This window comes from Acomys russatus, chromosome 9 (assembly GCF_903995435.1).
Source record: "Acomys russatus chromosome 9, mAcoRus1.1, whole genome shotgun sequence".
Taxonomy (NCBI): domain Eukaryota; kingdom Metazoa; phylum Chordata; class Mammalia; order Rodentia; family Muridae; genus Acomys; species Acomys russatus.
Window position 1 is genome coordinate 8,143,358 of NC_067145.1, and position 13,642 is coordinate 8,156,999.

At 46.8% G+C, this 13,642-nt stretch overlaps 1 protein-coding gene across 1 annotated transcript in view; it reads right to left on the reverse strand.

Annotated features, from left to right (window-relative positions):
- Window positions 1-13,642, reverse strand: part of Pdzd2 (PDZ domain containing 2) — a 258,752-nt gene that overhangs the window by 90,819 nt on the left and 154,291 nt on the right. Inside the window, exon 3 of the mRNA XM_051150986.1 lies at window positions 6,626-7,127. Within this exon, the coding sequence (XP_051006943.1) occupies window positions 6,626-7,127 (502 nt within the window). The remainder of the gene's footprint in view (window positions 1-6,625; window positions 7,128-13,642) is intronic.

A 13,642-nucleotide genomic window follows, 5' to 3' on the forward strand; every position in this document is an offset into this window, starting at 1 on the left:
TGTCCACTAGCCTGTGTCCTCTCCTAGGACCACTTTAGTCCTGGAACACCCTATTGCTCCTGCTGTCTGCAGCTGCGTTGCTAGTTGTCCTGAGACCTTCTTGTAGGTCTGTCCTTCCTCAGCATGGCTGGGCTCACTGACACCTGACGTCACCTAGCCCTGCGGGTGACGTGTCCTGCCATCTCCCTCTTCACCTTGGCTGAGTTCACTAAAGGTGCTTGTCATCATTCGATATTTTATAGGCCCCTTTATTACTTACAGCCCCTTCTGCACTGTAAATGACATCGAGACAGGGATCTGGTCTAGCTCACTTACCAACCGGATTCTCTAGCAGCCAGAACAGAGCGTAACGATATTCCATAAGCCTGGAGGAGTCATGCAGTATAGAGTGCTTAACCACAAATCTTATGGTTCTTTGGGCACCATGGAGATGGACATTAAGAGCTCTTCCAGACCTGTGTGTCTGCCAGTGTTTATCGGCATGCTGACACAGATTCAGCCGTAGAGACAACCAAATTCCAAGATAGGCCCTGCCTAGACAGATGGCTTGGGCATTAGTTTTCTATTATAATGGCTTAAAGGGCAACGAGACTGAGTTTATGGAGAAAAGGCCAGATGATGGAAAACGGGCTGCTATGGACTTCTGTACCAATGACAGAGTGTTAGCCTTTCCTGTAAACCACAACTACTACTGTGGGAGTTCACACGTGCAAAGCTTTACTGAAGGCAGCATGGGGATTTATTTACTAAGACAGGGCAGCACATTAGAAAGCCACTATGCAGCATTTAAATGACCTCATTTCTGCTGGAAGCCAAAAGAGCATTTTACAACAGCGTCTTTGCCCCACATGTGAGGAAACACCCATCACTGAAACAGATTTTTTTCACTGCAGTAAATGTCTTGGCCCTCACTGCAAACCTATCCTGAGACCATTTGCTTATCCCTTCTTCTTATTTGGAGTAACCGGTAAGAAATGAAAAAACGTGTTATCACAGTGTCAGGGTTTGAAGTCCCTTAGTCATCAGACCACAACGCTCGGTTTACAGGCAAGAGAGCAGCCCAGAGGAAAGCCAAAGCAGTTTGGAGGCCACAGAGGTGTAGGCAGAAGAACTGGGGTAGGAACCCGTTGTCCCAACTAGTCCTAGTGTCCCTAGAGCGTCTTCATTAACAAGGACATACAGCACACTTCAGGTATAAGGCCTTGATGACAAGATCTGGTATAAGACCTGGTGACAAGAAATAGGAACACAGGGATACCACAAGCTAAATGGCCATTGAAATATGACGGGGTTAAGTGTTATGGGCCAATAGGCAGAAAGTGGGGCAATGCAGGAGCCCAGAATGGAATGGCCTGATGACAAGCATGCTTCCAGAAGGCCATAGAGGTCCATAGAGGTCTCTTGAAGGCATGCGTCTGGACGTGTGATGTCCCAGGAAGGTGGGATCTAAGAGAGAGTGGAAAGAGGAGGAGACATAGGGCAGAGTTCATCATCTACAACAGCTCAGGAGCAAAAGCTAGCAGCTCTGATGAAAGTATTAGCTAACATGGTGGCAGCAGGGTACGCCAAGAAACCCTGAGTACCTCCAGGCGCAGATCTGGCCTCAGGAAAACCACAACGCCGGGAGTTTGGGATTTCTGGTCCCACACCATCCTTGAAGCATCACACCTTCAAGATGAAGGCTCGGTGCGAGATGAAGGCTCTGTGTATGGATGGGCCTTGGCATGCCTCTGGCTTGGGGAATGAATCCCTATACCAGGATGGGCTGCACCTGCTCCCATGGGAACAGAAACTCTTGTGTTGGGGGTGGGGCTTTGGGTATCACTCTTTTAGATGGCTATACAATAAACAACACAAGGGAGCCAGAGGCAGAAAGTCAGGTATAGAATCAGAGACTAGAGAGCCTTGAATGATATGCCAAGGTATCTGGACATGACTGTGGACTTACCCAAAGGGCTTGACTATAGTATATGTGTGGGTGGTGTATCTGCACATGGGTGAGAATGAGCAACTTGCTTTGCTCTTCAGTAAGGTTCCTCAAAGCTACAGTGGATGACTGGCAGGAAAGAGACTGTGTAAGCCACAATGTTTTACACCTGCCCAAACCTCATGTTCTGGCCGTGGAGGTAGCTGTGAAAGCTTAAAGGGAACCAGAGTTAGCAAGACTTGGCAGAGACATGGATGTGATGCAAAGGAGAGGGCAGCATCTCAGCAGACTTTGCCAACAGGGCTTTCCTAGCAAGTTCAGTGACTAACAACAAAATCCCAGACAGCCCAGAATGGATAGATGGTCCCCCAAGCTTGGATAAGACCAAGCAAGGCTAGAACTGGGGTGGATGTCACCATTCCGGAAAGGCTGGCACTGAATCTTAGGCACAAGATGAAACATCTACAATGGGGTCATACAGCCGGCAGGTGGTCCGAAGGCTGGAGAAGGGGAGAGGTGAAGGCACAGACCTGGAGTATGACCACAGAGGACAAGGTGCTCTCCCAGTGACTCTGGGGGCTCCCTAGAATCCTCCTCAGGCTGTCCTTGGTCAGTGCAAACCAGTGGCCACATGGGAGACGCAGATCTGGGGTATGCACATGAGGTCCCCAGGGAACCACACTAAGGGGAAAGGTCTGATGCTGTGTGGGTTAAGTGATCATTATTGGAATGAGACATCACTGTACCCACAGACACATACCGCAGTCAGAAGGAAACTGGCTGGTCTGGTAGGATTTCTCCCTACTTGCAACTGGTTGTATGCATTTTGGCATTTTACAAAAAGACACATTCCAGGTAAACAGACAGAGGCAACTGTCTTCTTGTATGATAAATGGGGTTTGCCAGGAAGGCTGTAAAACTACCCTGAGGATAGCTCTAAAATTGCTCGTCCATAGACTGAGATATCCTTGTGTTTTAGAAGACAGACCCAAATTTGGCATTTTAAAAGAGTAATCTGCTTGTATATGTATTGTTTGAGTTACTGTTGTTCACAAACATACCATTTTTTTAATAAGAAAAAATTTGGTCTCTGGGGAGGTGGCTGAGTGGTTAAGAATGCTTGGCTGCTCTTGCTGAGGAACTGGGTTTGGTTGCCAGCACCCACACCTGCCTGTAACTCCCACTCCGGGAGATTCCCAGCATCCTCTCCTGGCCTCTGAGGGCTCCTGCATGCAGGCGGTGCACATCAACTCACATACGCTCACACAGATACACATTAAAATATTGTTTTAAAGAAAATATTTGTGGCCCCAGGCATGGTGGCTCATACCTGTACTCTCAGCACTGGTGAGGCTGAGGCAGGTAGACTGCTGTGAATTTGAGGCCAACCCCTGAACTATGTAGTACCAGACCAGGGAGCGGTGTGGAACAAGTCCTGATTCAAAAAAAAAAAAAAAACAAAAAACAAAAAAAAAACCACAATTGTTAAGAGGAAGTACATTTCTCATTGCTCTGCTAAAGGAGAGCAGAATGGGAAACAATGGCCTGGGGTTTATTTTAATGTAGTATTTTCTTAGGACAAATAAGTCTATAATAAAGAAGAACCTGCCCTGCCAAACAAAATGGTCTGACTGGGCTTTCTGGGCCTTTCCTATAACTTATTAAGTCTCCATGGATAATATTAAATCATTAATAAGGCACAAACGGAATTACACTGGCATGTTAAATCACCTATTATTCAAGCAGAATGGAATTCCCTTCCCCCAAAGACTTAAGAGGTAAATAGCTATTTTCTGGAAATTCCATTTTAGCATGACCTTGGTCTCAACCATGTTGGAGTAAAAAATAAAAACCCACTCATTGCAGCCCAAGATCCCAGCCATTCTTCATGGAGGGTTACGTCAAGGGCTCCTGTGGTGGAGCGGAGGGAGCTGTGCAGCACTTGTCGGCCCTCCATCCTGAGCAAATGCACAGGGAAAAGAAGCTTCTGGGGTTTGTGGGTAATAAGCTCAGTCGTGTGGTCCATTCTCACTTTCCAACACCAACAGTACGACTGGAGCCAGCCATCAATCTATGGACACTTAGAAAGAAGCCAGTTGCAGGTGACAGAGCCCCCTCTTCTAGGGAAAAAAAAATGTAGCTTAAAAAAAATGTCCCATAGAGCTGTAGAGATGACAGATGACCCAGTGGGAACAGGCGTTTGCTGCCAAGCTGACAACCTGAGTTCGATACCACATGGTAGAAGGAGAGAACCAACTCTTCCAAATTGTCCTCTGACCTTGACGTATGTGCCATGGCATGCAGGGCCCCACTGCAATAGATTAGGGTTTGCATTTTTTTAAATCTTTACACCTTCTGGGTCATTTGCCCTTGATCTGAAAAGGTTAGTCAAGAGGCACTGCGGTACACAAGGGTCTTTGCAGACTAACCCAGAAATTGAATTTAATGAGCCAGATTTTTAGACTGTGAGATTCAACCGCCTTTGGCACCCAAACCCTTGAAATGCCCAAGGAAGCCAAGGCTATCTATCCACCTAAGAGTTTCACTGTGGCTTCATGTCCAACCATGATGAGGAAAGACTTGGCCAAGTTACGGCAGCCAGCGCACTGGCGCTCTTAGCCTCTGGGTGGTATGTACTATGCTCCGTGTAGCCATGGCTGTCCTGAAACTCACTTTTTAGACCAGGCTGGCCTTGAACTCACAGATTTGAGTTCTGCCTCCCGAGTGCTGGGATTAAAGGTGTGCACCATCACTACCTATATTCTTGTTTATTCTTTAAACCTCCTGCGAGAGCCCCATAAAACTTAACAGGAAGAATGGTTAGAAACACAGCCACTCTCATTTGGTCCTCCATTCGTCCACAGAGAAGACTGTCTCTGTGTCAGGCATTCTGAGAGAGTGGTTATTTCTCCTTCTCAACTCTGCATATGAAGTGGTTAAAACTACAGAAGTTACCACATCGAACAGCCTTATGGGACATGTCACTCATGCCCAGGGCGTGCTTTCTCAGCAGCAAACAGGAACAGGATGCTTTCACACCTCTTTTACACCTTTGCCTTTCACCCCTAGAGGCGTTTTCTGTGTCAGAGAAGCCAGTCAGCACCCACTCAGGAAGCTATAGCTTCCGTTAGCATCCTCTGCCAAGGCATGTCCACTATACAGAAATGTAAGTCTAAGAAAGGACGCTGGGGAGACAACCTGCAATACAATTTTTTTTTTTCCCCACTACTAGTCTCTTCTCACTTCCACAGGACCAGCCTCGAACTGACAGAGAAACCACTTAAACGAGATGCCGGTGAAGACGCTGCTGTGTGTCACTGGAATTTACCAATGTAATAACATGATCTCATAAAAATAGCACTGGCTTTGAACTGTTAAAAATACAAGCAGATGCTTCCCTGTGTCGGCCGCCCTTCCTGTGTCACGCTGAGGCTCGATGTTTGCATTATCAACTGCCACCAGGAATGGCTGGCCTTGAAGTAGCAATTTCTCTGTGACAGTACTGATGAATAACAAGGCTGCTCAGTGCTTTATCCGGGCCTCCGAGAGCTTCAATTTTCCACTTAGGACCACTTCACTGGCTCTTTAAGTGGGATAAAACAACTTGAACTTTTCTGTTATTGTTACAGGCTCTGCTCATTCATTCATCTCGATGAGTTTGCTGGCTTCTAAGTCCAAGGCTATCTTAGGTAAACTTGAGAAGCAACCTCAACAGTGTTTATGTTAAGACTCAGATTCTAGGGCCAAGGAGACAGCTGCTGAGACAGTGAAGTGCTTCCCTGAAAGCAAGAGGACCCAAACGTAATGCCACAACCGATATGAAAGCCAGAAACAGGGGGCAGGAGAGATGGCTCAGCGGTTAAGAGCCTGGCTGCTCTTCCCAACACCCACATGGCAGCTCACAGCTGTCTGTAACTCCAGTTCCAGGAGATCCAACCCCTCACACAGACATACACACAAGGAAAACAGCAATAAACATAAAATAAAATAAAATAAAAAATCTTAAAGCACGAAACAAACAAACAAAAAGCCTGTAATCCTAGCACTTGGGGAGGCAGAGGTAGGCAGATTTTTGTGAATTCCAGGTCAGTCTGGACTACAAAGTGACTCCAGGATAGCCAAGGCTATATAGAAAAACCCTGCCTCAAAAAGCCAAAAAAACCAAAACCAAACCAAACCAAACCAAACCACCAAACCAAACCAAACCAAACAACAACAACAACAAACCCAACAGCAGCCAGGCGTGGTGGCACATGCCTGTAATCCCAGCACTCGGGAGGCAGAGGCAGACAGATACTGTGAGTTTGAGGTTAGCCTGGTCTACAAAGCAAGTCCAGGACAGCAAAGGCTACACAGAGAAACCCTGTCTCAAAAAACAAAACAAAACGAAAGACAAACCAACAACAACAACAAGAAGCTGGACATAGGAGTGTTTTGGAGAATGGTAGTTAGGGAGATTCCAGGGGCTTGCCGACCAGTCAGTTTAACCTGCCTGGTGAGTTTTAAGCTGGTGAGAGACTTCTCTCAAAACACAAGATGGAGGGCACCTGAGGAATGACACCTTTGATTGTCCTCAGGCCTCTACACACATGTATCCACATACCAACAGACAGACAGGCGGATATGCATGCTCTCGCTCTCTCTCTCTCTCTCTCTCTCTGAAAAAAACTCAGATTTGATAATCCAACTGCACCTTACCTGTGCTAGGCAGTCGCTTGACTGGAAGTCTGTTTTCCCAGTTTTTGAGAAGTGACGTTTATCATTGCAGTTGCCCAGAGGAGTTTCTGTCTTTGGAACTTTGAGTTCTGCCCCTGTGTCCACTTCTGACTTCTCCAGGTGGGGGCCAGCCACATCCTTGAGGGAATGTGGGTCATTTTCTAGCTCAAAGGCATGGCCATTTCCAAGGTCAGGGTCTGTGCCATTCTCCAACTCAGGGTTGGGGTCATCCGTCACATCACAGCCACGGCTGCTCTTGGCTTCTTCAGGGGTCTTGTTGATAGGGGGTCTGGAAATGACCCCAAACTTTCTTGTTCTTTTGCCTTTTTTGGAAGTTTGGTCACCCAGCTCCAAGGTAGGTGTCTCTGCGGGTTCCGAGCTGTTGCCGCTGTCGCCATTGTAAGTCAAGTGGGCTTTGTGCTTGAAGCGCCGCAGCATGATCAGGTAGATGAAGCCGCCATTCCAGCACTGCTCAGCCAGGTAACTGCAACACAACAGACATGCGCAGTTAAACTCCAGCCCCTTCCCGGACATGGCACTTGGTGTCCAGCCAGGACCCCACACTTCCTAGTGAGCTCAGCTTTCAACTGCCATCTTTCAACATATTCAATTGTTGGTGTTAAAACGACCCTCAGTATCTCAAGCAGACAGAAGACCACACAGAATGGAAACTTCTAACTTATCTCTCCTAGAGTTGGGAGCCCTAATAGGGTTTTTCTACAACAGGTTCAATCTCAACGTGTTATCTTCTTTTAAGGTGTGTGTGTGTGTGTGTGTGTGTGTGTGTGTGTGTGCACGCGCGCACGTGCGTGCGTGCATGTGCATTGTTTGCTTTGAAGTACTGATGATTGAACCCAGGGCCTCCTATATGCTAGGTGAGCAGTTTACCTCTGTACTCTACGTTCAGTTCCTAAACAAAATAAAATTCTTGGGGGCTGGAGAGATGGTCTAGCAGTTAACAGCACTGGATGCTCTTCCAGAGGACCTGGGTTCAATTCCCAGCACCCACAGAGCAGCTCACACCTGTCTGTAACTCACAATCTGGCACCCTCACATAGACATACATGCAGGCAGAACACTGGTGCACATAAAAATAGAAAATCAAAAAAGTTCTTGTAGGAGAAGTAAGTTCTACTATTCTATAGCATAATAGGGCCACTGTGTTTGACAACATCTAATTGCATATTTCAAAATAACTAGGAGAGGATTTTGACTGTTCCTAAAACAAAGCAATGGCCAATAATGGTGAGGAAACATGCCAGTTACCTTGATCTGACCACTATGACGCATATTTGAAATGTATCCCAAAGGCATACATAATTATGAATGTTTAAACAGGTAAAGAGATTAAACCAGAAAAATTATTCACTCCTTCAACAACTGCTTGAATTATAAGTATACAAAAGATTCCCATCTGGGTGTGGCCGATAACTAATACAATTCCCACAGTAAAGGACAAATAAAATGGGAACTGCCTGGAGAGATGGCTCAGTAGTCAAGAGCACTTGTTTTTTGTTTGTTTGCTTTGTTTTGTTTTTTAAAAGATTTATTTATTTATACAGTAGTCTGCCTGCATGTATACTTACGGGCTAGAAGAGGGCACCAGATCTCATTATAGATGGTTATCAGCCACCATGTGGTTGCTGGGAATTGAACTCAGGACCACTGGAAGAGCAGTCAATGCTCTTAACCTCTGAGCCATCTCTCCAGCCGCCCCCTTGCTGTTTTTGCAAAAGACCTGCACCTGCCTGGTAGCTCATAACCATCTGTAATTCTGGGTCAATGGGATCTGACTCTTCTGACTCCTCCAGACACCAGGCATACATGTGCACATACACAACACCCATCTACATAAATATAAAATAAATGGGAAAAATAGATAAAAACAGACTGGACAGAATTCTGATTTTAGAATGAAGAAAACATAACCAGTGCAACACAAACTTCCGCCTGGAAGCAGACAGTGACACTAGACCAGCGCTGAGCATGGATGGGCACTACCATGTCCCTGGCTGAAGAAGCACTGGAAGCCTTGTGCGGACTTTTTTCTTGATAGTGGCTCTAGTTTGGGGTTTTCACAGCGCACGCGGACTGCCATGCCCAGGGCTCCACTTTTAGAGGACAAAAGGCCCTGACCAAGCTGACCAGGACAGAAGAGGCTGTTGGAAACTGTCAGCCAGGAACAGCTGGAGGAATAAGGGGCCTCAGAATGGAGAAGGCTGGTCACAGCTGGTCATAGCTGATCACAGCTGGCCACTTTGCCCTACATCTGAGGGCTGACAAACCCAAAGAAGCAGGAGAGGCTAAAATGGAGAGAATGCGGGTGAAGCGTGGCATAGTGTCTGCTCCAGAGCTTTAAGAATCCACGGAAGAGGGTTGGTATTTAGGATCTCAGATAACGAAAGCTCCAATAAAGACTTGCTCAACGTCAGGAAATGAAGACAGGCTTGGACCCCGCACTCTCCAAGGAGATAAAGATGTGCAGATCGCCAAAGAGTCTGGGGGAAATGCCTACAGCCCTGGACTCTTGCCACCTCCCACACGTTACCGGTTCCCAGAGAGGTCCGACAACTAAATCCTTCACAAACCCAACCTCTGCTTCTGTCTTAACAAAAAAAAAAAAAAAAAAAAAAAAGAAGGCCAGAGGCTATGCAACCTCCATGCCCAGTCAGGGAGAGACAGAGCGAAGCTTCCAAGGTGGACCAAGCCACCTGCTCTCCCCGCCCCTCTCCCCCCAGGCACAATGCTGACTCCCAAGAAAAGAAGATGGCAGACAAACAGACATTAAGATGCCCTTCTGAGATTCTGTCACCAGGGTAAATCAGATGGAAAGCTGGGCTGTCAGCATATGGGAAGGAGGGTGGGTCATCTTTTCTCCCGGCAAGGGAGCGGCTTGGTGGAAATGTGCTTGAGTTTGGCCCAAAGGATTCCCCACATCGGATAAGCCAGATCTGCACCATGAGGGGTGGGGATGTGGGTCAATGGCACTGGGCTCAAGCCTAGTAACACACACATAAGCACACACATACACTTGTGCACACCTGTGCATAGGAGTTACACACACAGATATTTCCTTTAGTATCTAAAAGCCTGGCCCATGACCTCAACTATCTTTTTTCAATATGTGCTCTCATGAAAGCGCCAAGAACCTTGGCCGGCACCTGTGATGGTTTTTCACTTTTTCTACGGGGTCTGTCTTGGGCAAAAACTATAAAGCCAAATACAGTTTACTTTCAGTTCCCCTCCCCCCCGGTGTGTGTGTGTGTGTGCGTGTGTGCGTGTGTGCGTGTGTGCGTGTGTGTGTGTGTGTGTGTGTGTGTGTGTGTGTGTGTGTTTGTCTCTGCTTCCTTCTGGCTTCCCAGCAATAAATAATATCTCAGCACCATAAAGGAACTGTGAGGCAGGTTGTTTTATTTCTTCCTGGACTCTGGATTTTACAATGCCATCTCAAAGACAAAGGGCAATTAATGAACCATGGACCCTGTAATAAGCCACACTGCAGTAAGACACTTTGGCTAGAGGGTCATTTTCTTAGAATCATTAAATCACCTTCCATCTAATGGACCCACACTCTCTCTCCATATGTACCCAAGTGACCTACCTACCTTTTCCAGTACTTTGCGGTAGCTCATGCACTCAAGCCCTCCTTTATGTTCAGTGGGACTCTCACCTAGCATTAGTGGTGCACGTGTGTTCGTGTACATTTGAAGGCCATAGGACAACCTTGAGTGTCACTCCTTAGGTGCTGTCCAACCTTTTCTTTTCTTTCCCTTCTCTTCCCATCGCTTTTCTTTTCTTTTCCAACAAGACGTCTCACTGGCCTGGAACTCACCATGTAGGCTAGGTAGGCAGAAAGGCCTATCTTCCCAGTACTGGGATTACAAGTGTTGTGTCACCATGCCTGACTAGTTTCTTCTTTTCCTTGCACTCGAGTCCTCACAGTTCGTGTGCAGCAAGCACGTTACGCACCTACTCATCTTCTCACCTCAGTCGTTAGAAGCCTTGCACTCAACTTCAAAATCAGCTGCTCTTAGCTTTTGGTTGTTTGAACAGCAATCCGAGGCCTGGCTACTTATACAGGAAAAGAGGGTTATTTTGGCTCCTGATGCCGCAGGCTGAAGAGTTTGAGGTTGGGTGGGCACATCTCACAAAGTTCTTATGTTTCTTTAGCTCACGGCAGGAGGAGTAAGGACACTGAGTACAGAGAGGAAAGGGAGACCACAAAGGACAACCTCACTTCATAGCAGTCAGCCCTGGAGCCGCAGGAGAAGACACACTCCTGTGGCAAAGGCATTCACTCACACAGCTCAAGTACATCCCCCCAGACTGTGGTGGCAGACACACTGGTGTGGGGTAGCCAGTCCCAGCCTGAGCTCTGCCACTGGAGAAAGGACACACTGAATAGCGTGAGTGACATGATGTCTGAGGGTTAGAAAAGCAGAAGACCCTCCCCCCCACCCCCCCGAAAAAAGTCCAATTGCCTTTTCGGAGGCTTCTTTATAATACTGCTTCAAAGTTGCCCTTTTCCCCCAATTTAGATTTTCTTTTGGCAAATAAAATTATTACTTTAATTAAATTTATACTTCAACTTTCCTAGGATGATTTTAAAATGAAGAAAGGCCAACATATCTGGTAGTGAGCTTTTTTGTTTGTTTGTTTGGTTTTGGTTTTGGTATTTTGACACGGGGTTTCTGTGTAGCCATGGCTATCCTTGATCTTGCTTTGTAGACCAAGGCTGGCTTCAAACTCACAGAGGTCCACCTGCCTCTGCCTCTCTGAGTACTGAGTTTAAAGGCACGCACCACCACCACCCAGTGAGGTTTTCTTATATTTTTTAAGGATTTAAAATTGTCACCGGGCGTGGTGGCAAACACCTTTAATCCCAGCACTCAGGAGGCAGAGGCAGGTGGATCTCTGTGAGTTTGAGGCCAGCCTGGTCTACAAAGTGAGTCCAGGACAGCCAAGACTACACAGAGAAACCCTGTTTTGAAATAAATAAATAAATAAATAAATAAATAAATAAATAAATAAAATTGTGCACGCGCACACACAAGCATGCGCACATATGAGCATCTGTGTGTTAGCATGTCTGTGCACAGGTATGGGTATGTGGGTGCAGGTGCCCGTGAAGGTCAGAAGAGTGCATCAGACCTTGGAGATGGAGCCTTTCGACATCGGTGCTTGAAATGGACTTGGGTCCTCCGTAAGAGCTGAGCACATCTCCAGCCCCCTTGGACCTTGGATCGTAGCCTAGAACTTTCCCTTTTTATTGTTCATCCTCTGTCCCACAAAGTGTCTTATCCAAACTGAGGCTTTGATGATCTCTGCTCCCTGACCACTCTGTCCAGTTCTGGAGGAAGGGGACGTGGAAGGAGTGGTCAGGTGAGACCAGACACTTGAATATAGGTGCCCAGAGTTTCAAGAAATACAAGGAAATCCAGGTAAGAAGTGCCCTGGAGAGACAGAGTACAATCAGGACACTTTGATGGTTGTGCCAATCCCTCAGAAGGAAGACTCCCCAGGTGATTCTGAAAACTGCTTGGGGATCTGGCCACAGACTACTGATGCCTATACATTAGGTGACTTTTAAAGTAACCTAGATGCCCAGCACTAGACACTGCTCATGAAATATATATAACCTAAGAACTCTAAAGTAATTCTATAACTCAATACTTTTCAACCAAGCAGAAATTCCTACTTCACCCCAGAATGTCAAGACACTCAGTGTATATGAAAACAAACCCTGACCAAAGGAGGGTGTTCCCACACGGCAACTAGGAGCATGCTAAGTACGCATTCTGTCACTGGGCCTATCTATCCTCAGCATGGGACCAGAGTTACATAGAACAGTGGCAGAAACCAGTAGTGGTAGCTCACACCTGTAATCCTAGCACTTGGGAGGTCACGACAGAAGGATTGACGCAAACTCTGGGCTAGCCTGAGCTACAAAGCAAGTCCCAGGCTGGCCTGGGATATAGAGTAAGATTCGAAAACAAACAATCACATATAAACACACATCGGACTGGGTGCCAACAGTTTTTCTGTTTAACATGGGGCAGACGGAGATCAACCATTTCGCCTATGATTGTTGTTCTCCTGAGAAGTAAAGGAGGCTGAGCCATCAATCTATGATCTTTGGACAAGTGCTAAGCCCAGTCATTCCAGAGGACTCTTGGAGGCAGCTGGAGGGTTGGGAAGAAATGCTAAATACCCGGAGACTCATTTCCCAGGGATGACATGGCTGGGAAACAGTGGGAAGCAAGTTCAGACAGATCCACCCAGGGACCCGTGTGTAGTCTGTGTAGTCTGCCTTGGGTGATGCCTCCCAGAGAGCTTGAATCTGAGGGACCAGGCTCCCACAACCTTTTCTAAGAAAACCTGTGAGCATCACACGGTCCCAAAGTGAAAATTAAATGCTAGGTATGGATGGGGGTGCGTGATGCCTGTAGGGAACCAGGGCCTGGGGAAACGGTGGAGCTGCACTAATCCAGATTTATCTATGAGGAATGCATTTCAAGACCTCCCAGTGGACGCTTGATTAAGGGCTAATACCTACTCTTTTTCTATCTATATACACTTTCAGATTTTCACTTAAGACTTCTCTTTGGCATATCTGAATTGTCATTAATTCTCCTCTGCTGCTTTGTAGCTACAATGAGGGAAATTAGGGGCTGCCTGAACACAATCGATTGCTTAGCACAACAGCTGATCTATTTTCGAAGTCAGCCTAATGACTAGCAGTAGAGAGAGCATGGTCACCCCGGACCAAGGGGTGATGGTTCACATCCCGGGTGGAGCAGACTGGGATGGCTCAAGGGTCCCTCATGCTACTGAGAGTGGCACACAATTCAAAAATCGTGAATTATTTCTGAGCCCTTCTATTTCCTTTTCTCAGAGTGAGTGGCCGTGGGTAACAAACCACAATAAGTGGGACTGAGTAAAAACAGAATAGGAATTAGTGTACTACTATTCCTGTGAACAATGAACTGCCTGTCATCC